This window comes from Hesperophylax consimilis, chromosome 27, assembly GCF_061612785.1.
Source record: "Hesperophylax consimilis isolate HC1 chromosome 27, BYU_Hcon_1.0, whole genome shotgun sequence".
Classification (NCBI taxonomy): Eukaryota; Metazoa; Arthropoda; class Insecta; order Trichoptera; family Limnephilidae; genus Hesperophylax; species Hesperophylax consimilis.
This window is the reverse complement of record NC_142862.1, coordinates 19,439,903-19,464,537: the sequence shown is the minus strand read 5'-3', so window position 1 is coordinate 19,464,537 and position 24,635 is coordinate 19,439,903. Positions and strand designations below refer to the sequence as shown.

General features: G+C 34.2%; 1 protein-coding gene across 1 annotated transcript in view; it reads left to right on the top strand.

Annotated features, from left to right (window-relative positions):
- The window catches only part of Amt (Ammonium transporter), a 48,693-nt gene extending 28,047 nt beyond the window's left edge, over positions 1-20,646 (top strand). Inside the window, exons 6-12 of the mRNA XM_089648318.1 lie at positions 3,378-3,541; positions 11,732-11,817; positions 13,472-13,554; positions 16,228-16,377; positions 19,346-19,423; positions 19,695-19,873; positions 20,509-20,646. Coding sequence (XP_089504444.1) covers positions 3,378-3,541; positions 11,732-11,817; positions 13,472-13,554; positions 16,228-16,377; positions 19,346-19,423; positions 19,695-19,873; positions 20,509-20,646 — 878 coding nt within the window. The remainder of the gene's footprint in view (positions 1-3,377; positions 3,542-11,731; positions 11,818-13,471; positions 13,555-16,227; positions 16,378-19,345; positions 19,424-19,694; positions 19,874-20,508) is intronic.
- Positions 20,647-24,635: the final 3,989 nt, after the last annotated feature.

The window sequence follows — 24,635 nt, the reverse complement described above, 5'->3', positions numbered from 1 at the left end:
TGCACCGACTGAAAGTGAAAAATTTTGATGTTGTTTCGCTCTCCGATGAATTTTTTAATCATTGTTCAACTGTGTCCAAATTCAACTGTGACTGTTCACAAGGACCTTTTGTAACACGTGGTATATACAACACTGTCCAGCAAGAAATGGCAATGAAGTTTTTACACTATATTATTGTAGCTTATCACTCATTGACAAACGTTTTAAAGATCACCAAAACTAAAAATCTGGACTATGATAGGATGGTAGTCTAGTCATCTATAAACGATTTTGCGAGAAATCTGTAAATATAGTAAGCACATATTTATTTGTATTCTTTTCGCAATATCGCATCAATCATCCCTTATTGGCAGATATTCCTTCTTTTAAAATTCTCTACCGATAGAAATCAGGATCATAGTCTGGATCTAGTAATTAACCCTTGGAATGCCATTCTCCCGTGACCTACTACTTCTTAGTCCCTACGTGCGTGAAGATTCACAAGCCACGTGACTGTGACGCTACCACAAATAGCCTACCGATATGCTACTCTTTAATGCTACCCGAAATATACTGAACTTTATCATTTTTCACGTGCAGCCGTCGAGTTAATGTCAAGTGACTCTGGCGATGAAGACAATGCTCTTGTTTTCTTTATATTTTACAATCATAAACCACACTTCGGTAAATTATAGACAGGGTAGCATCGTGTATGAACTCTAGAAAAATAGTACGGCGGGTTCTCACGAGTCGCTTGTAAGTATCTCCAAGTACGAGGTGATATGCCAATTGCCCGCCGTCCGCTGCCTGAGACTATTTTCATAATAACTCACTTGATGCAAAATATTATTTTTGTAAATTGTACAGTCTTTATTTATTTATTTATTTATTTACACATATACGGCACAACACGTGCCATTAACATAATTGACATACTTATAATAGTACAACAACATGAAGAATAACAGTATAAATGTTAGTAAAATTTAAGAAAATAGGTAAAAAGTAAGGTAATAAGTAGTGTATAAAAACTATAATGTATAAAAGTAAATTGTAAAGTGAATAGTTTAAAATATAAAGTATTAAAGTACAAACCATAATTTATTAGGAAAAAGTAAAAATAAAAAAAAAAATTTAAAGATTGAAATAAAACAATAAAATGTACCAATAAGATACCTATCTCAAGGTACCGACAATGATTTAAATATAAAAAGTAATAAATCCTGGATTATGTTAACCGATATGATAAATTTTACAAGTACTTATGATTTCAAGTGCATTAATAGTTTTAGAAGTACTGGTAGGCATATTATGTTTACATGATGTATTTACGTGGTACTAGCAAACAAATTTAGTTTAACGCATCTTTTGTATGAAGACAGATTACCGGCAGCGTGATCAATATTAGCATATTCATTGCCTAAAATATGCAAGCGATTTATGGTTGAGTTTTGTTCTGCGTTCGTCATAGTATTGTCACAGTGGAAAGGTGTTTTGAGTCGAGTCGGTCTACTAGGTACATGGTAATTTATTAATGAGACCAATTCAGGGGAGTCAAACCAGTTATTGTTTATTTTAAATAAAAAAATAAGATCATTGAGTATTCTTCTATCTTTTAACGATAAGAGTCTCATTTTTTGTAATAAAGATTCATAGTTTATGTCAACCGCGGGAATACCTAATTTGAAATTAATTGATCTGAGAAATTTGCGTTGGATTCTTTCAATGGAGTTTGCATGGCTTTTGTAGAAAGGGTTCCATATGGGGGAATTGTATTCTAAATGACTCCTAACCAGAGTTGTATATAGTATTTTAAATGGTCTTACCAGATAAGGTGTTATATTTATTTGTAAATAATTGTATGCATATATCCTACGTAGTTTCCCAGGAGACCTGTTGGCATTCAGAGATTTCTATTATCTAATGTTATAAAAATATTTATGATGAAGACTTTTATAGAATTTCTTCCGGAAGGTTTGTGTAAATAACAAATGCATATTACATTTATAGAAAGTAGACAAAGGTCGATGTTTTGTGACCAAGTCTTACATTGCTAACGCTCTCAAAACCTTATGAGATACATCAAAATAATGTACTACGAAATTGTATATCGGCGATGCCATACGTAGTAATGCAAAATCATGTGTTTTTGGTTGGAAAATTTGGTCGCCTAGAAATTTTTCATATTCTTTAATTAAATACTGCGAGTAGAATACATCTTGACCTTTGAAATAATCGAGTATTTTTTAAATAAGTTTTTTTATACGCCCAGAAAAAAATAATGTATAAGGCCTATGAAAACTGTTTTAAAGATCAAAATCTCCTACTTACGAACCCATTTTCGGTTATGATTTTATTGTATAATGTGGAAAATTAAGTTGTTTATAAAATGATCGAAAAAAAATTAAATATTTATGCCTGAAAATCCACATTATAAAATAAAAGGCACTTTTTGGCCATGTTTTTTTCTTGCATAAATCAAAACAGGCGGATGGTGTTAAGCGGGAATTTAAACCTTATCGCCACTACGTAAGGGTTGTAATTGATAGCGGCTCAATTTAAAATATTACACCACGTAGTGCATCGCCTTAAAAAGGCCTACCGAAAAGTCCGTTACGGTATGTGTCTATCTCCTAAGGATAACCCCCAGCAAAGCCGGTTTCACGTCAGCTAGTTTACAATAAAATTAATAGTCATGTGAGGCTTTCGTGTTAATAAATATAGTACTATGACAATTGACATCATTTTTCAAAGATAAAATATGTAAACATGTGTCCAAACGACATGCTAAAATAATATTAAGAAATTTTATTTCTTTGCCAAGTGATTAAAATATATTTTGGTATATTGCAGCATTTTTTAAGGCTCAAAATACCATAAAATCGAGGCTAGCGCGGTGATCTACTAGCAAATCTACCGAGGATTTGCCAGCACACGACAGGACGAGTACAAACATCAGAAATCCACCTTAAAAAGACAGAAAAAAGGTGTGCAATCCCGGCTTGCGCAAGTAAATTTTACTTAATGAATTTGTGTTATTTCACAATTTATTCATTAAAAATAATATACAGTATACTTGCCGTGCATCAGAGTGGTAGTTACTCTCAGTATCGCCTTGTTGTAAGACCACCTTGCAGAATGAAAAATTTGCTTGAAATGGATTAAGCCGTATTTGATGACAAGATCTGAATAGTCAGGTACTCCCCCATCTTCTTCTTCACATCTCCTTCACCTCCCCACTACTTTAAGCCCCACAATATACCCCGATTGGAGTTGCCATAGTCTCACTGGCTCCAGACGTTCGAGAGCAGTTTGGACTCTAAAAAAATTACAAAAAACATAATGTAGTCTTTACCGGTTTGACTTGAACAAGGTTTTTCATAGGGGTAATTTTACAGGTGGTTCCGCAGCCTTCGCTTCCGCCGCCATGTTGGGCCCCCGCATCGGACGCTACTCCAACGGGCGCGCACCCCTGCCCCCGGGCTCCCCTGTCAACGCAGTGCTGGGCCTCTTCGTGCTCTGGTGGGGTTGGCTCGCCTTCAACTCTGGCAGCACTTACGGGGTATGAGCTCTGAAAGGCGATTACGGTTCTATTTAACGATAAGGAATTGTCCTTCACCATAAAATAAACTACTGTTTTGCGGTCATCCCAGAGAACTGCAATCGCAGTTAACAAAAAATATACGTTAATTTTAAGGTTAAGGACAATTACTTATCCTTAAGTAAGACCGAAATCGCCCCTAATTAACGAAATGTCTTTAATTTTAATTTAAAGCCGAAGCACCTGTAACAATAACAAAAAACAAAACATAATTGCAGAACTTAATAATTTTATTATTAAATTTGATTTTAATTAAATTTAAAAAAATTTAATTTTGATGTTAAAGATATTCGTTCACAGCTAACGAAAAAGTTATTCATTTTAATGTTAAGTACTATTCCTTATCCTTAAGGAGAAAAACACGGTTCCATGATAACTCTTCAAAATGACAATTCAACACATCTTATCACATATAAATCGACTTTACGCGACATAAAACAAAAACTCAATAATCAACAAAACTCAAACAAGAAGTTCAATTCCTATATATTCCCGTCCTTTGCATCTTAATCCTTATCCTATATTTCCCCCTCCTCCCCCTCCAACTCTCCTTTATTTTAATATTTTCAAACTAAACAAGAAATTAATTTAAGAGAACATCTCTATGACATTGTACACCTTACCATTAACTATTCATCAGTGGAAAGTTCATAATTGGCATAATTAACTATATTATTATTATATCATTGTATAATTAAAGATTTGCTGTCAAATTTTCCAAAAATGTATAAATAAATAAATTCATTAAAAGTGATGAAACAAAAACTAGTTCAAATAGTTACATGTGTAACCTTTTTAACCTAGTTTTTGATTCATGACTTTTCATAAATTTATAGCACTTTTTATAGGTGTGTTGAATTATCATTTTGATGAGTTATCCGGTCACCATTTTTTTAGATTTTAGGAATATGCTTTGCCATTTTTTCTATATAAGGAATTTGATATAATTACTTTGACAACTCGGCATCTGATTAAAGATTATCTTAAAAATCACCATATATATTTATATATATATATATATATTGAGAACTTAAAAACGTGTTGAAGGGAAGTATGTTATAGTATGATATGTAATAAAACTTTATTAAAAAAGTAGAGTCTTGACGTGAGAACCGATAGACCAACCCATCAGGTCTTTGAAACGGTTCGGGACAATGGTAGGTACCCTCGACTGCTCTACTTCCAAGGGTGGGATTTTTCCTCCTCCAATTGCTCTCCCACCGTCTTCTTCTGGATCGCAATTATCGATTTCGCCTTCCTCGGCTTGTCATAATGGACATTAAATAGAGAGCGTCAAAAGAACTGACCCATAAGATTGAAGATTTCAAAAGAGAAATCACTGAAGTACTGCGCATGTGAAGAGATGAATGTGCGATTGGGAAACTGAGTGGGATGAGATTAGATTGAGATTGAGTTTATGGGCTATGGTTTGTTTAGATCTTGTCTGTCAACCAACGGCTCGAATTTCGAAAAAAGTTATTCACTTTTTTTCTTGTACTATCATATAGAATCAACCCTCCCCCCGAAGTTAGCGCACTTTACTTTATCCTGTATTACGTTGATGGTTATATACTATAACCTTCAACACAAGTTAAAAAGAAAAAGTTGTTCCTGAATGTATTATAATATTTATATAATGAGAAATTATAAAAAAAAACTATACAAAATAATAATATGATGCGTGTTTTTAATAAATAATATGCTTTAGTAATTTTAATTTTGAAAATTATCTTAGAACCTTCCCAGAGTTTCATTGTGGTAATTACTATTATTTCCCGATAACGGAGATGACCCGGGGAGAAAGCCCGTTTATAATAAACTTTTTTTATTTTTTTATTAACGTCATTTTTCGGGGCTTTTACATGAGAATATTAAGAAATATACATTATTTATTGTACATTTTTTTATTTATTTTTATTTTTTTATTATTTTAATATAGATCATAGTTACATTAATACATACATTTTTTTGCAAAATATAATATTTAGGTACATAATTGGTCATGTATACCTTATCAGAAAAGAGGAGCTCTTGTGCCTGATAAGGGAGCCACGATTCTTACTTCAGTGATTCAATGTTATGTGTAAAATATAAATATAATATATCCATATATTTTTTTAATATAAGTTTTTTTTGAAAAAAAGTTTGATTTTATTGATTTGTTCTTGTTGGTTCGTAATACAGCGCAATTCGGAAGGGAGATTATTGTAGTTTTTTATGGCTTGGTAAATATAATGGTTTTGCATTTGAGTTGTTTTAAAGATTGGCGTAATAAATTGATTTCCATTTCTCATCAGTTTGTAAAATTCTTGATATTCTGTGTTATTTTTTTCTTTACACATTTTTATAATTGAAGTTTGCTTAAATATATCATCAATATTTGGTACTGGAAACATTTTAAAAAGCAATTTTGTTGGGAAAGTAGAGTTTTTTTTAAGTATTAAAAAAAATTGAATTGCTTCATTTATAACATTTTATATTTGTTTAAACATAAATTGAGGATGTCCACTAACTTAGTATAATTGTTTCACTGCATTAGTATTCTGGGAAAAGAGGAATACATATGGTAGTTAGTCCCAGAATTTCTGCACTGAAACAAATCCTGACTTCTAGTATTACGTTGTTGAATCCGAAAGCTTATCAATTCTAGCAATACCGGACTATCGACTAAATCATTTAGAATTTTGTATAGAAATACCAAGTCAGTGAAAATTCTTCTGTCTGACAATTTTAGCATATTTATATAATTTAACAGAGTGGTTTAGTTCAACATAATTGCTGGAATACCCATTTTAAAATTTATAAAACGTAACTATAATGAAGTGTATTAATTGTCCAATAATTCATTTTAGGGTTTTGGGTACTACCCAATTTCTATCGTTTAAACAATATTAATAAATTGTGTTGATTCATAGGTACGTGGTGTTTTTGTTTATTTTTTAGTACAATAACAAGTGCACAGAACACAACGAGCCAAGTATGAGCTATATAAGCAGGCACAATACAGGCTATCAAAGAAACCTCTGCCAAGTCTAATTCTTCAAGTCACGATGACGTCTGATGACTCCATCGCCATCATACATAAATAATCCTATGCGGAAACTTCTCCCGCATTATCGACCTTAAGTTCATGCCTTATTCAGGGACTTGCGATTCCGTGCCGTAGTTTTTAACCTCACCCCTCCCTGCCGCCCACTTGGCACGACATTTGATTATCAGCAGTTTGTATCCCATTTGACCGGGCTGGCCTCGATTCACCGGTGGTTTGGGTAATTTGACGGTCACGCTATCACATCGCGAGACCCGAAGTCTGATGAAGACCAATCGACTAACCGCGGGTGTGCCGTGGATTGAACTCTGGACATTATTGGAAATGGTTGAGCACAGAGTCGTACGATATAGAATGATGAGTTTTTCTTGCTATTAATACATCTATTTTAATTTCAATTTCAAGTGGAAATCAACCCACTTCCCGGAATCCAATCGAGCTGAAATTCGACAGATAGATTCGTTGTTGATGACACTGCGTTCTATCAATTTTGGTGGAACTTACGCACACACACACATTTCTCTAAATTGGATAACGTTATAAAATATTTCAGCAGTAAATATGCGAAATTAATCTCGGTACCATCCAATTAGGATTTGGCTCCGTAGTAAGCACTCAAAGATGGTCTGAAAGGCAGATATATAAATTCGAGTGTTAGAGGGAGCGGTAATATTAAAGAACGATAATAATTAAGCGAAAATGGTGAAAATATTTAATAAAACCCGACTCGTTAGAAATAGAGCAAAAATCTTTCGACAGATGCTTAAGTTGCATTTAAAGATACAATGTGATTTTTTCATACCTATAACATATAAAATAACATAACAAAACGTATTTTTAATTAATTTCGGGACTTACTTTGCGAATTTTTCCAAAAACAACAAATATTTTTTGATGAACTTAAAAAATTAAAAATTATAATTTTGAATATAAAAAAAAACGTAAGTAGGTACCTATCTAAATATTGTCAATTTTTTCGAATATTTGATTAACGTTTGCACTTTGTTGACACTTTTAGCTAAAACAATGGGGGTACCTAATCAAGACAAATAGCTGTTCCTCAACTATGATGATTTTCAGGCATCCAATGTCACCAAGACGCACAAACCTAACCTTCATGTAATTAAAAAAAGAGATTTTACATAAACGTGAATTATTCTTCTACTCGAATGTCTACCACAACCAGTAAAACGGTAGCGTTTAAAATAACAAATTTTAATTTAAAATTACATTTTAAATTAAAATTTTTATCATAATTATGTAAATCTTCTTTCTGAAAATACGAAACATTTCTGACTACCTTACTGAATACCTTATACGATACATGAAAAACATTAACTTGTAGGATAAAATTACATCCTCTAAACCACTTTGGTGTTGTGATTGCAGCGCCCTCCTTTTTTTAATTAAATTTGTCTTTAATCTTTTACTAGTGTACCCGGCGTTGCTGGGGGTTATCCTTAAGAGATAGACTTATACTGTGATGCATTTTTCTGTAAACCTTTTTAAGATATACAATTCTGTAGTACATTATTGTGATGTATCTCATAAGGTTTAGCCAGCGTTAGCAATGTAATCGCCCGAAAATATATTTTTTACGACTTGGTTACAAAACATAGACTTTTCTCTACTTTTTTTCAATTATAATATCATGTTTTAAATACAAAAATCTTCCGAAAGAAATTATCTAAATGATAGTGATTTTTTTTTTTTAATATGTTGCGTAGTTTAGAAGAACTAAGCGTACAAACATACAGACGCGAATAGCGACTTTGTTGAAAACTATTTAGTAGAGAAGATAAGGTGCATTTTTTCGGTAACCGGATAAATCAGAACACTTTTGGAAATTGATAAAAAAACCTATTTAAAATAAGTGAGGTTTCAATGCTTTTTTTTTGTATGACTCCATATCACATTTCAAAGATGTTATCTGCATCATTCTTCTGTTTTATCAAGGAATGCTTTTTTTTCATTTCCAAATTTAGAATGAATTTCAAATTTTATCAGACAATTAATTAGGTTAAAAATTATCTTTGTGGGTTACTTGTGAATTATTACTTAGACGAACAAATTTGTCAAGAAAATAAATTGCCCATTTATAATTTGATTATTTTATGAACGCCACTGTGAATCTATGGGCCCTAGAAGAGTGTACTATCTTTAGGTCCTTAGTTTTGTAAATCAATTTCAGGGAGTGTTTCATAGGCTATTTTGGGATGGTTGCTGATTGAACGTACGTAGGTCTCCGCAGACTACAGTTATTCTTATTCAATCGAAATCATTGAATTGTTTTTTTTTTAATGTGAATACCGCATAGTAAAGGGTTTTCCAATAAGAGGTGTTATTTTGAATAGCCCGCTATTTCAGTAGATGTTACATTTGACAAGTAGAAACTACGCCATTAATTAAAATGGAACGATAAACGGTTCAACAATGCATTGAAATTATTAAAATTCACTTGAGTGAATCAAATGCAAATCATCTTGAGTGATGAGGCCCATTTCGACCTTGGTGACTTCGTCAACAAGCAAAATTGTCGCATCTGGGGCTCGGAAAACCCAAGAGTTATTGTTAAAAAGCCTCTCTATCTTCAACGTGTGACTCTTTGTTGCGGTTTATGGTCCGGCGGAGTCATTGGACCTTAATTTTTCGAAAATGAGGCTGGAGCAACAGTTACGGTGAATGGATTGCGCTATCGAGAGATGATTAATGATTTTTTATGGTTGGAATTGGATGGTATTGATCAGGAAAACGTTTTTTTTCAACAAGACGGCGCTATGTGCCACACACAACGAAACCATTGATCTTTTACGATTGAATATCAAAATAACACCTCTTATTGGAAAACCCTGTAGCCTGTAGCTTAACTTCACAACATCCCTTAAGACAGGACAATACCCTAAAACAAAATCAGAATCTTAACGACGTAAGCGAAGAAGCCATGTACAAAAATATGCGACGCGCGGCCCTGGTGTATTGGACAGACCTACGGTTGAATTCGCCTTAACAAATCTCTAAAATATAGTGAAAATCTTAACGACATAAGTGATGACGTCGTGTTTAAGCAATATTGGGCGCGCGGCCCGGCGCAATGGATGTACCTACGGTCGACTTTGCCCTAGCAGGCCTACAAAATCGATCTTTCCGTGGAGTTTATTTTAATTATTTCTGATAAACGTATCACTAAAATCTAAATTGTTTCTAGAGGGATCTCTCGGGAAGTTACCAATTCATCGTATAAAAAAATAAAATCTGATGCTTACCGCTAATTTTATAATTCCAAGACGTTTTATAAAATTTTCAAACCATTTTACTTGAAATATTTTAATGGTAAGGTCCTGTTTTTATTACAGTGGTGCCTCACCCAACGAACGCCTCGCACAGCGAATGCTGCACACAACGAACTTCCTTTTCGTTCATTTCACGATTCATACAACGAACTTCGCTTCACACAACGAACTTCGCTTCACACAACGAAGTCGCCCGATCTTCTACGATCACTGCCGATTAATTGCATCCTCCCGCGCAGGCAGTCGTTAGACTCGTTAGTCACTGCGTAGTACGCTTAACTTACGCACGTATCGCAGCAATCGTTCTTCATTACGAATTAAATCGCACACGTATCACGGCAGTCGTCCTTTTAAGATAAACTCAACATTTTTTTATATGATAGGTTCTAAAAAAAGCAGGAAGGTGATTTCTCTTGAAATGAAACAGGAAATAATTAGAAGGAGTGAATGTGGGGTAAAACAGTGTGACCTCGTCAAAGAGTTTGGCCAGGTTTTTCACTGCACCATCGGCGGAAAATGGATGAAGATGTGCAAGATTCGATTATTTCTTAAAATTAAAAAATGTGTGTTTTTTTCATTATGTTTTTAGATGTATCTAAATAAAAATAATAACAAAAAATTTATCTTTTTTTTATGTCATCTTACCATATTTTATGCTACAGAACGAATTATTTTTTTTAACATGTATTGTTATGGGAAAACGCGTTTCACATAACGAACTTTTCGCATAACGAACTTGCTCCTGGAACGAATTAAGTTCGTTGTGTGAGGCACCACTGTATTCTTAAATATAAATAACTTACGTCTGTAGGGATCCCTTGATGGGAGCACTCTTCCCAATAAAGACTCCATTGAAATGCTTGGAGTTACTATATCGGACCGGCTCAAGTATCAGGGATCCATAGAAGCCCGAGTAAATCAGGCCTCCAAAAAGTTGGGCGTCTTGTACAGCGCTAGGAGATTCTTCAACAGTGACCAGCTGCTGACCCTGTCAAGTCCACCCAACTATTGAATTTGGGAGCCACCTTTGGGCTGGTGCCCCAAAATACTTAATAAACCTGCTTGAATCTGTGCAAAGGAGAGCGATCCGTCTGATTGACAATCCGTTGTTAACAGACCGATTGCCTTCTCTAATGCATAGATGCAATGTAGGCATGCTGTGTCTATTCTACAGGTATTTCAATGGAGCCTGCTCCAAGGAGCTAGCAGCATTGATTCCTGATGCACCGGTGCACGTGCGCGAAACTCGGCGGACACGAACTGAACACCCGTTCACGGTTGACGTTGGCTTCATGAGAACGGGCCGTTTTTACGACTCGTTTTTGTGTAAGTCGGCTCGTATGTGGACGAGCTACCGGCATCTGTTTTTCCTCCCTCCTATAATCCGAGCCTCTTCAAGGCCCGCATTAACAAATCCCTTCCTACAGCCCCTACCTTATTCCGCCTCACAACGCCGCCCAACCGGGTGGTGACATAGTTCCCCTGTCTGTACACTGCACAGGCAGGGGCACTCTTGTGAGGTGTCACATAAAAAATAAATAAAAAACCCCTCTAGAAACATTTGAGATTTTAGTAATACGTTCATCAGAAATAATTAAAATGTGAGCGTCGAGTAAACCCCCGCCAAAGGGTCTTATGTCGTCTTAACAGAAGAAGTCGAGGACGCCTGAGAAAGACATGGCACGATGAATTGAAGTACGCAAAAATTATTCACAACCTTCAGAGTTTGCTCTATGACCACGAGTAACGCCGGGTAAACATCAGCTGGTATATATGTCTATATAAATAACATGATTTAATGATTGCTTCCAGGTGAGCGGAGCCAAGTGGCAGTATGCAGCCAGAGCCGCTGTTATGACTATGATCGGGTCCTTTGGAGGTGGAATATTCGGTCTCGTGTAAGTCTCCTGTAAATCTCGTGTAAATCTGTCTAATTCAATTCTAGCTCTATTATGAAATACTTACTCCTATTTTACACTTACAAAACTAGAAACATATCTACCCTGATGATGGAAACTGCAATATTGTCCGAAACGTTGGCTAAATAAGGAGGTAGCGCAACACGGCATAATACCCCCAAAAACAAATCACTATTATAGAAACATTTTACTTAAACTTGCATTAAACATACTAATTTCGGATGCCTGTACGTTATTCCCGCGTGAAATCTGATTCAATGAACTCAAATTTGATTTCGATTTTTTAAAATTTTATTTATTTATTGTTAAAAACATTTACAGAGTGTTAACAATTATTACATTTATATTATTTGCGTGGGAATGTGCACAGATATTAACACCCCAATTAAAAATGTTCACAGCATGCGTAAACAAGGTTTAGTTGATATTTGGCGGAGATGCTAGTAGTGAAAGAAAAAAAACATAAATAATAATAATTAAAAAGAAATATAAAACATGAATATTAAATATGAAATATAAAATATAGTAAATGTACAGAGAAAGAATAAGGAAGAAAAGTGAAGAAAATAATAAAGCAATTATATCTTTTAACTGTTCTCCATAACATATCATGGTAGAAGATTGTTAATTTGTTTTTTTAGATATGAGAGACTGTTTGCGAATATATCTATAAGGTCGCATTCAAGTGTATTATACAGACGACACATTCGAGACAGTGGCTTGAAATATGCAATATTGTTATTAAATATATCAAAATTTTGTTTATCATTCATTAACGCCCAATTGGGCTTCAAATGATTAGCATGGTATCATTATCAAAGAAAGATTTTCATTGAATGATTATCATAAAATGATTATCATTGAATTATTATCATAGAATTATTTTCTTTTCCTCAATCTACATTCCACAAATTATGGATACTATTCACCAATGTCCAGAATGACAAGAATTTTTTGATGCAACTCGTAATAATAATAATTTTATTCCAGAATGTGGGGAGGTTAGTGCAATCCCACACGTCCCATATAGATATACATTTTTTTGTATAATAGATATAATAAATTAACAAATAAGGACAACTATTCAGGGTGTGGTCTTGAGTGGGCTTGGGCCCAGCGCTCACTCAGTAGTGGCGCTTGGTGCTGGTAGTCTGCGGTCACCAACGTGTTGGCGGAGGCCATTAGCCGCATCCTGGCTCCAGTGACCCGGTGTCTCATCAGGCCGGAAAATCCATTCAGTCCTAATTCCGTGAACATTTTCGTTGCGCTGCTGTATCTTCAGTATCCAAATATGATTCTACAGGCGTCATTATATTGAATTCGGAGTTTTTTTGTCAGCCATTACGCAAGTAATATTTTTTATTGATGTGACAGAAGTCGAGAACTCTATCAAAACCTTGTTCCTGTCTTGACTTGACATTATCTTTATTGCTTTTGTGCCTCATTTTTGTTGTAGCTGTAATTTTTTTGATTGTCCTGTATTGTAACATTTCTCCTTGTATTAATTTCGTGTAATATGTAATAAATTGTAATTGACAATGGTCCGTTAGTATAGAAAAATGTTTTGTGTTGCATATAATATCATAGTAAAATGCCTCTATACCAACAGCCGTTATAATTGTATTGCTTGCAGTTACTCCTTGGCCCGTTTCAAGGGAAAATTGGACTTGATAGACCTCATCAACAGTGTGCTAGGAGCTCTTGTTTCTATAACAGGTAAATAAATAGAAATTATCATTATCATTATTTTGTTAATTTCGCAATGTTTGGGGAATTCTTTAAACTACCTCCGTACAGATACTAAAAACGAGTTGTTTCACAGAATTTGAATAATTCGTCAATTTTCAATGCTAATTTTCAAGTTCTGTGAAGGATCTATTCAAGTTCTGTTATTATTTCACTTTTGTGAAATAATTGGCCAATAATGATATAATAACAGAACTTGAATAGAACCCTCACAGAACTTAAAAATAAACTTTTAAATTGATGTATTGTTTAAATTTTGTGAATCCATCCGTCCCAAGTCTGCCTCTGAAAATGTTTTATTTTATTTTTGTAAATAATATTACACAGGGTCCTATGGAAAATTGTAAAGGATAAATTAAATTCTAATGAAGAAGGCCTAGGTATATTTATCATCTTTGAGTATGCTGTGTGGAGAGCCTTTTTTAGGAATGTAATGAGTTAACTTGCCTTGAAGAGACCCGTACCTACAGTGGGAGAGAGGAAAGTCATTCCGAGCTGTTGAACGTTGAACGTAAGAATGATATTTGCAAAATTCTTGCCACCAGCATTGTCCAATTTTTGCTTAATTTTTTTCAGAGGGAAGTTAATAGCACGTTTTGAAAATGAGTGTGAAATTAATTGGTTTCTAGCTATGATGGTTGGCTTGTGAAACTGTTTTTAAATAGATATAATTGAATTTAGATTTGGTTTTCGTGAATGCATACCTTGAAAGTGGGAATTAACTCACCTCCCGATATCCAATCGCAGATAGACTCATTGTCGGCGACAATGCATTCTATCAACCTTCGGTGGAATTCACGCATAAACACTCTGACATACGCATGTCTCTGTAATTGGGTAACATTACAGCAGTTAATGTACGAAATAAATGTCGGTCCTAATCCCAATCCCAATCGGGATTTGGCTCAGTTGTTAGCGCGGTTGGCTCTTGTCTCTGGGAGGGGAGGTTCAATCATCATATGAGGGTTTGACTGATATCTTATATCTTTGGTTAAACCAAAAAACATCTATTAATAAAAATAGAATAGAAAAGAACTTTGTGTTTTTACGAATTGAATAATTCACCGAAAATATCAAAGTTTGTTCTTATTAGTGTCAAGAGTATTTAGAGGGTGGTTAGAATTAGAATGGTAGAAAAAGGCGGGAACGCCTGAGGAAGATACGGCAGGATCAAATTATTCAAATACTTAAGTGTGGTAAAATATGGCGTAAGTGATGAAGTAAGAAAGGGGTGAAAAGAGAATGTATAACGTGAAAGTGAAAGATAGAAGAAGTCGAGGACACCCAACACAGACATGGCACGATTAAGTAAAACAAATACTTACTTTTTCTATTGTTACGATAATATTTATTGTAACCTTAAAAATGAACCCAAATTTCAGGTACACTCGAATTGACAACGTCAAAACATTCATAATCCCCGAGCAACACCGGGTACACGTCAGCTAGCTAGCTTATAAAATGGTATATGAAAGTCGCCCCATTCCGTGAAGTGACATTGATCAATGTTTAACATATATAAAAACTGGTATATGAAAGTCGCCCCATTCCGTAAAGTGACTTCGATCCGTGTTTAACATACGAGTATATAAAAATGGTATATGAAAATCGCCCCCACAGACATATGAATATATAGACTAGAAATTAAAGGTGAGGGGTAAAATCAACTGTTGAAGAACGAAGGGGGTAAAGCTGACTGTGATTCGTCAATAAATCAATCTGACAGTATATAGGCATCTCGCATTATAATATCACCATTTAGTTCTTAAAAGTAAAATCTGCTTTTGAATGAATAGACATTTTTACATGGGAGCGCAAATTACTCGCCACGTTATGAACAATTTGCGAAGTCCAAATACGGCAAAAAAAAATTCTTCTATTTTCAGAGTCGAATATTTTGTTTACGTATTTAGTTAAGACACTTTTATAAGTGTTCATAATTTACTTCCCAGTAACAACGATGCGCACACTTGAGAATCGCTACATTCGACCAGATGTATCTCGATGTGATAGGTAGTATATGTTTCTACAACTGATTCATATTATACGATGTGAATAAGCTTAAAATGATGCATACATATCGAATGTAATACGACAATTGGGTTTATTCTCTTTTTCACATCTATTTTTACAAGTTTTCATGGCACAAGCCACTATTTTGCCGTGTTATTTCATAAAATGCCTCGACCATAGCTCGACGCTAGTTCGAACAAGAATGATGACGTCACATTCTCAAGATTCACGGGAAGCCATACGCGAGCCCAGCCGGCTCCAATGGAACCGGTATGGGGAGTGGGGAATAATACGCTTTTAATCACTTAGGGCAGGTCTACTAATATTCATATGTCTATGGTCGCCCCATTTTGTAAAGTGACTTCGATCCATGTTTAACATATGAGTATATAAAAATGGTATATGAAAGTCGCCCCATTTTGTAAAGTGACTTCGATCCATGTTTAACATATGAGTATATAAAAATGGTATATGAAAGTCCCCCCATTTTGTAAAGTGACTTCGATCCATGTTTAACATACGAGTATATAAAAATGGTATATGAAAGTCGTCGCATTCGGTAAAGTGACTTCGATCCAGGTTTAACATATATTTCGATAGTTTAAGCATAAGCAATAAATGGTGTTTTAGCCGGGTGCTTCCTGTACCACGCGTGGGAGTCCCTGTTGATAGGGGTGATAGGAGGAGCTATAGCTTGCCTCACCATGCCGCTGGTGGACATGATGAAAGTGGATGATCCAGTCGGTGCCTCCTCAGTACATGGATTCTGCGGTATATGGGGTAAGCAGCAAACATCATTATTTTCGTAACTCATTATTTATCTTTATATAATTATTTATTTATTCACACCTTGAAGGCTTTTACACGTAGGTATATTATAGCCAGGTACTCCATCACATTCCTCTTCCTTATATCCTTCCCCTTACCACTACCTTCAGCTTCACAGCATACCTCAATTGGGGATGCCATAGTCTCACTGGCTCAAGGCGGTTGGGAGCAGTTGGGACTGTTGAGACTCTGTGCGGTATTTACATAAATATTGTTTGATGTATGCATTAAAACCAACCCGCCGAACTCGCGCCGCTAGGAGGCGCTAGTGTAGCATACTGCCTTCAGATTGCGTGGTAAATGTCAAAAGATTTTTTTTTTTTTTTGTATTAGGCAATTCACCCTAAAGAGAGTGCTATGTGCCGTTAAATGTCAAAAGTTTGAACTATTTTTATTTATCTACGGAATTTTCCCGAGGCAACGAATAAATAAATTTAGCCTAGCAACCACGCTTTCTAAACATTTTGCGATACTTGCTTTGAATATAGTGCGTAACTGTGTTGATAGCTTATTCCTCTTGAAATGCAATTCACCACGACTTGCTCAAGATATCTCCCGGCGGAACAGATATCCAGCACATCGAGATATTCACAGATATTCGAGCATCACAAGTAGAATGGTGTTATTGAATGGAATTTCTAAAACAGTAGATACATTTAAGAATTCCTCTTATATCTTAAAACATTTTGTTTACCTTCTCAAATGAAGAATGTTAGGGGATATTTCACCACCCTCTTTTTTTATTTATTTTAATTTTTTTATTTATTTTTTTTTATTTTTTATTTAGGAGAAAAAACAGATACAGATATCTATTGACAAGAATATACAAAACATCAACTAGAGAATTCACCTGCATCCAAACTATTTCTCACGAATTGACTTAAACATCAGTTAAAAACATATACAAATATTTTGACTTATAAATAGGGGAAAAATATATACATAAGAATATTATTTTACAAATAGAGATATGAAAGAAATGCGCAATATCCTTTTAAGAATTTACAAATTATTTTTGAAAAAATTTAGAGGGTAAAACAAAAATATATATAAATATATAAACAATGTTAAGCAGAAATTAAAAAAATATATATATTTAAACGAAGTATGTATAAGTTGTTTACTTTGAACTTTGTAGGAAAACAGTCTTCATTTTTCTACTAAAAGTAGTGCGTGTATCAAAAAATAAGTCAGAGTCCTTGAGGTTTTGATTCTGATTAAGTGATTCGCACATTCTTCTGATTGGATCCATGACACCAGCATTTGTACGCGTCCTGCTAATGTGGAATAAGTCGTTAATCGTTATTGTAGAAATCTAACATATCCTTTATACAGCCATCATAATTAAGATTTAAGTACAGAATGGCACCTACTCGAACTTTATAAATAAATAAATTATAAATCGAAATTATACGCTATCCTATGGATAAGCTATAAAGAGGATAGTGAAATACCCTCTTAAAATAATAAATCTTGTATTGCAAATGGATAATAAATTAATGTCGTACAATAGTAAGAAATAAAAATTATTCGTAATTACGATTTTTGCCTGTTAACTAACTAACTTGCAGGTATCTAAATGGTAAAAATGAATTGATTTAAAATGTCGAGCAGAAAAACGTGTGATATGGTGTTTAATGTGGACGAGGCAAGGAGTGTGTGCCAACAAATGTATACATATATGTATGTTTGAATTTGAATTAAGGCGATGCGATACGTAGTAATGCAAAATCATGTGTTTTTGGTTTGAAAATTTGGTCGCCTACAAATGTTTCAGATGCTTTAATTAAATACTGCGAGTAGAATACATCTTGGCCTTTGAAATTATCGAGTATTTTTTAGATAAGTCTTTTTATAAGCCCAGAAAAAAATAATGTAAAGGCCTATGAAAACTGATTTAAAGTTCAAAATCTCCTACTCACGAACCCATTTTCGGTTATGATTTTATTATATAATGTGGAAAATTAAGTTATTTATAAAATGATCGAGAAAAAATTTAATATTTATCCCTGAACATCCATAAAATAAAATAAAAAGGCACTTTTGGACCATGTTTTTTTCTTGCATAAATCGAAACAGGCGGATGGTGTTAAGCGGGAATTTAAACCTTATCTCCATCTACGTAAGGGTTGTTATTGATAGCGGCTCAATTTGAAATATTACACGACGTAGTGCATCGCCTTAAACAACACGCGTGTGCCTACAATTAGCTGTTTACCCGCAACTGATAGGTAAATAATATGTGATGCATATACAGTACCTACCTTCAGTACCCACCTAAGGTACCTACCTACAGTACCTACGCAACACATGCTCTTTGGATTTTGTATTGATTCATGGGATGATTGATTTGAAACGTCACTGAAACAGCAATTTATCTGTTGTTATTGTTCAATTTGTCTGGACGCGTATTTTGATACCTATCTCGGAACTCTACCTCACGGTCGTCTATACGTAAGGGAAAGAGACACTATTTCCTTAAAAAATAGAAAATTAAGGCTATTACTGTATATATTACTGTAGAGAATCAGGATATATATATATATATATATTTGTTAGTTTAAGAAATATTTTAAATGTGAAAAAAATATTTAGCAAGACATAAAAAACTACAATAATCTCCCTTCTGAACTGCGCTTTTTCGTTGTCAACCAATCAGAACAAATAAATTAAACAATTTTTTTAAAATTAAACATTACATTGATAAATCTATATTCTATACAAAAATATTATTACAACATAAAAGCTATGTAAGAATCGTGGCTCCCTTATCAGGCACAAGAACTCTGCTTTTCTGATAATATAGTATACATAACCAATGATGATTTAAAATGTAATATTGTTATGTATTTATGTATCTATATTACTTATAGGTATTACATTAAAATATATATAATGAATAATCTGTTCTTTTCTCCAGGTGTGTTAGCGGTGGGCTTATTCGCCGACAATCCTACACCTCTGGATACGACTCGTGGAAGATGTGGTTTATTCAAAGGTGAGAGAAAAATCATTTCTTTATATAAACACTTTAATATTTTCTTCACAATTGTTTTATTTAAATTTTATTGGAGAAAACACAGATACGAAATATAAAACTTTGAATTACTCGTACAATGTATCCCATTTGATAAAGCTAAAAATACTGTCTTGAGGAGGATTTAATTTTTTTATGTGTTAACCGGAGTAGGTTGCAACTGAAGAAGTGGAACACAGCTCTCAGTGGCAGGACTGTCAACTGGTGGACATATTGTTTGACCTTATTCCAGGTTGTGGCTGGTACCTGCTAGGAGTCCAAACTCTTACGGTGGTCTGCCTGACCTTCTGGGGGCTGGCCAGCACCGCGCTGCTGCTCTGGATAATCGGCAGGTTCCGCAACATCAGGATGACCGAGATGGAGGAACTTCTCGGGGCTGATGTCACCGAGCACATGATCAGACATGGACAGGTGGGCAAGGTTTCATGTTGTCATACTGTCTTTCAGTCATCCGGTCACCCGGTCACCCTGTCACCCTCTTATCCTCTTGTCATGTTGTCATCCTGTCACCCTGTCACCAAGTCGTACTGTCATCCTCAGGGCTGGCCATGTGCGGGCGCAATTTGAGCGGTCAGTTCCGGGCGCCGAATTGTCAAGGCGCCAAGGCGTACCTAAAGCCTAACGTGATTATGTTTAACAAAAACAACGCCACACAAAAATACAAATCGTCCGAATATTATTAATTACAGTGATCACCTACCCAGGTATCACTCGACTGGGTTTGACAAGGGGCTTCGAAATTTTACACCAGGCGTCGTTTCGCCCAGGGCCGGCCCTGGTCATCCATTCACTGTGACATCTGGACATCTAGTCATCTGGTCATCCTGCCATCCAGTCATCCCGTTCTTTTTTTAAAATAATTTAATTAACAAATATATAAATGTATAATAATATTTTATAAATATTTACCACTCTGTCATGCTATCGTGCTGTCATGTTGCCATTTTGATGTTGTCAAGCTGTCACGCTGTCATGTAGTTCAAGTTTTTTTTCTACTACTTGATTGTTAATGTTACAAACAATTCTATGTTTCTATTTTTTCACAGGAGGACGTGACGATAGCGCTCAACATCTTGGGGAAGTACATGGACGTGGAAGAGTTCAAAAACATGATTCCAATCGGATCCAACCCCGGACACAAAACTCATTTGCTCACAAAATATGCCGTAAGAAAAACTGTCTAGATTTTGAGATAATATCAATGAAGTAATACTGTAACGTCATTGTATAATATGTATAAAAATTAAGCAGAGTAATCAATCATTTCCATTTTTGTCAACGAGACAAACGAGGTATTATTTGAAATTTTCACTGTCAAAAGTAGTGTAGTGATTTATTTATTTTTGGGGCATTATTAGGAGAGATATGTGTCAGGGCACATATATCTGCCCTGATGATGAACACTGTAATGCTGTCTAAAACGTTGGCTAAGGAAGGAAGTAGCGCAACACGGCATAATACAACAACTATGAGACAAAAGAGTTTTAAAACTCAGACAAAGCCGCGTAAATAATAACTTTTTAAATATCAATAATTTTGACTTTGTTTCAGGATAATCCACAATCTACTCCAATCGAAGTAAAAAATATTACAAACTACGGAAACATTTCAGATTTTTCAAAGAAACTATCAACAATCATACTGCCCACGAATTTAAACCATGAAAAAGTATTAACTTTTAATCCTCAAGTGCAACAATTCTTAGAAGCAAGACGACAAAGTCGTTTGACCAACAAACGTATAACGCCATCTCGTGAGTTAATTGCCAACGAATTGCCAAAAAATAAAGATAACAGATCTCGGTTTTATATTGACAAAGGAAAAGACAATAACTTTAATGAATATAGCGGAGACACATTTCGAGTTCTGAAGCTGCCTAGGATTAAGGAAGTCGAACCAATCCCGATAGATGGCAGTAGTGTACAAAATGGAAACATAAATGGAAAAGGGAATAAAAGGAAGAGAATTGGAATCGTTAATGAAGGAATTATACAAAGCGGTTGGATAGATTGAAAACGTAGTAAATTAGTTGTAAATTTTCTAGTAATTTTTATTACCCGTAGTGTTACATTTTTATTTTGTATTATATTGCTAACTATGATCAGTTTTAGAAAGCTTTTAAGTAAACTTACAATGCAACTAATTTATTTAATTTAGTGCACACTTTTAAACATAGATGCCACTTCACATCATTTTCTTTTCCGGCTTAAAAATAGATGGCAGTAGTAGCTAATCATTTTATTTAGGAACCTAACCTATATATCCAACGCATTAGCTAATAGAACTCAAGTCGATTCCATATATACGGACTTTATTAAGGCATTTGACAAAGTTTGCCATAAAATTCTCCTCGTCAAACTATGTAAGCTCGGTATCGATGGAAAACTTTTAGACTGGTTCGCAAGCTATCTAACTGATAGAGTTCTACTAGTAAAAATCAATTCATTCCTTTCCAACCAATTTATAGCTACAAGTGGTGTACCGCAGGGGTCTCATTTAGGCCCAATATTGTTTTTACTGTTTATAAACGATATTGTTAATATATTTGATAACGATATAAATGTATTACTTTTTGCAGACGATTTAAAAATATTTAAAAAAGTAAAAACCGTAGAAGATTGTATCAGTCTACAAAATAACTTAAACAGGTTAGTTAATTGGTGCACTCTAAATAAACTATATCTCAATATAAATAAGTGCCATTCAATAAGATTTTACAAAATAAGTCAACCAATTATTTATTCATATGAACTTAATAACTCAACCCTTACCTTTGTTGAAGAAATTAATGACCTGGGCATCATTTTCGACTCTAAGTTAAACTTTATATCTCACATAAACTCAATTAACAATAAGGGAATGAAAATGCTTGGATTCATTCTTCGAAACTCCAGAGGCTTCAGAAATATTTCAACCTTGAAAATTTTGTATACATCTTTAGTTCGAAGTCAAGTCGAATATAACTCCTCGATCTGGTCCCCACATTATAAAATACATTCAGATTCAATAGAAAAAATTCAACACAAATTCCTAAGACACATTAACTTTAAACTCGGTATTCCCATTGAAATTATAAACTATAATTACTTAATGAAAAAATTAAATTTATTAAAACTCTCAGATCGAAGAATTATATCCGACTTAATATTTATGTTCAAAATTGTAAATGGTAGTGTAGACAGCCTTGATTTAATTAACCTCATTGAATTTCATGTACCCATAAGAGCTACTCGCTCTAAAACCCTCTTTAATTGTAACAATTCTAAGACTGAACATTTCAAACACTCGCTTGTACCTAGATTACATGAAATTAGTAATAGGTACGCAGATGTAGCGGATCTGTTTAACTGCACAGAAGCTAGGTACAAAAAAGTCTTAATATCATATCTTTTAAATCATGGCCAATAAAATGTAAGTCTACTCATACTTACGTAAAAAGTCAAATAAATATGTATATAAATGAACTGTCTGGGGCAACTGAGGAAACTTGGGTCAATAAAAATAGTCAATAAGGTGAACCAACGGCTTGATTGGCACTTAACTACTTTCAACCAAAACCTGAATATAAATGCAAACATTTTAGCTATTGTAATATATTATATCATGTATCTATACTATCATATATTTCAATCAATACTAATCTAACCTAGTCTACCTATAAGTTTTGCATGTACTTGTGTCTCTAACTTTTTATATCCATCTAGAGTTTCTGTTAATTGTATATTTTCTGATGTCACTGTTTATAATCTACTGCATATGGTATATTTTATACCGTTGATATTAAAATAAATAAATAAATATTTTTTATAAAATTGAAATAAATACGTGACGGTTATTTTTTTATCCACAGTTTCAATTTTATGTATTCATAACTACTATTTGCATATTATGTTCCATTGATTTCTTTACTATCAATATTAACTTCTAAAAGATGAAAATTTTGTTCTCGGGCTAGAAACTAACCTAACCTAACATCCGAATTCAAAGTCAGATAACGCGACCATGGTACCTGCTTTCCTGGATTGTTAGCGGACAATATTTTAATAATTAGCCCGCGTCATCTTTTAAATACTATAAAATAAAGATGCTATCCGCGTCTGTCTGTTTGTGCGCTTAGTTCTTTTAAACTACGCAACGGATTTTGATTAGGTTTTCACTATCAATTAGAAAATTTCTTTTAGAGGGTGAACTACATTCCTAACGCTGGCTAAAACTCATAAAATATATCAAAATAATGTACTCCGTGATTGCATATCGTCCCTTAGCTTACAACACCGCTCAAGTCGAAAATTGGCGGTTTTCACATTTTAATGCCGATAGATAGAGCTGCTCATTGCGCGTCTAACCATTGGTCACATGATATAGATTTCAGTCAATTAGAAGCCTTCATTCAAAAAGTAGTGACAGCGCGCAAGTCGGTTAGCCTCTCAACACCGCACAAGTCGTTAGTCTGTCATACATTTCTCGTAAGAGTACTTCGCGCTCCGTGATTATTATATTTTTATGTGAGTTTTATCGCTGAAAGGTCTTTGCAAGATGTTTTAATAGAAGATTAAGAGGTAAGCTATATAATACAGTAACGTTTATTGATTATCACATAATATTCATATAGAAAGAAATCATTATTGAATATCTTCATTTACTTAAGCGGTGTTTACTAACCAGCTTTTTTAACTTGGGCGGTGTTTCAAAATGTATTTTATTTCTTTGAGGAAGCTCAATAATTGAAATATACTATGGATGGAGAAGAAATTGATTCACGGAGTTCAGGTGATGATGGTGATTTGCAAGAAATCTAAACTCAGATCATGTGACAACATAACGAACAAAAGCGGCAATATTTATTTGAAAATTTCTGGAAGAACATGAACTGGGAGCAGCAAAGATCATTTATAACTTCTCATGTTAATAAAGTACCAAAGAAAATTACAAAAAATCCAGAAATCATCCAAAAGAACTGATAGTCGAACTTACGTTTTCACGATTGATAATGTACGTCACCAAGTCTGTAAAAAAATGTTCTTGGCCACTCTTGATTGGCGCATTAAAGATTCGTTTATAAGATATTGGCGGACAAAAACAGACTGTGCCATGCCTCCAGATTTGTCTACTTCAACCAGTAACCGCAGAAATCCAGAGAAAATTGAAGACCACAAATATGTTGAAAAGTTTT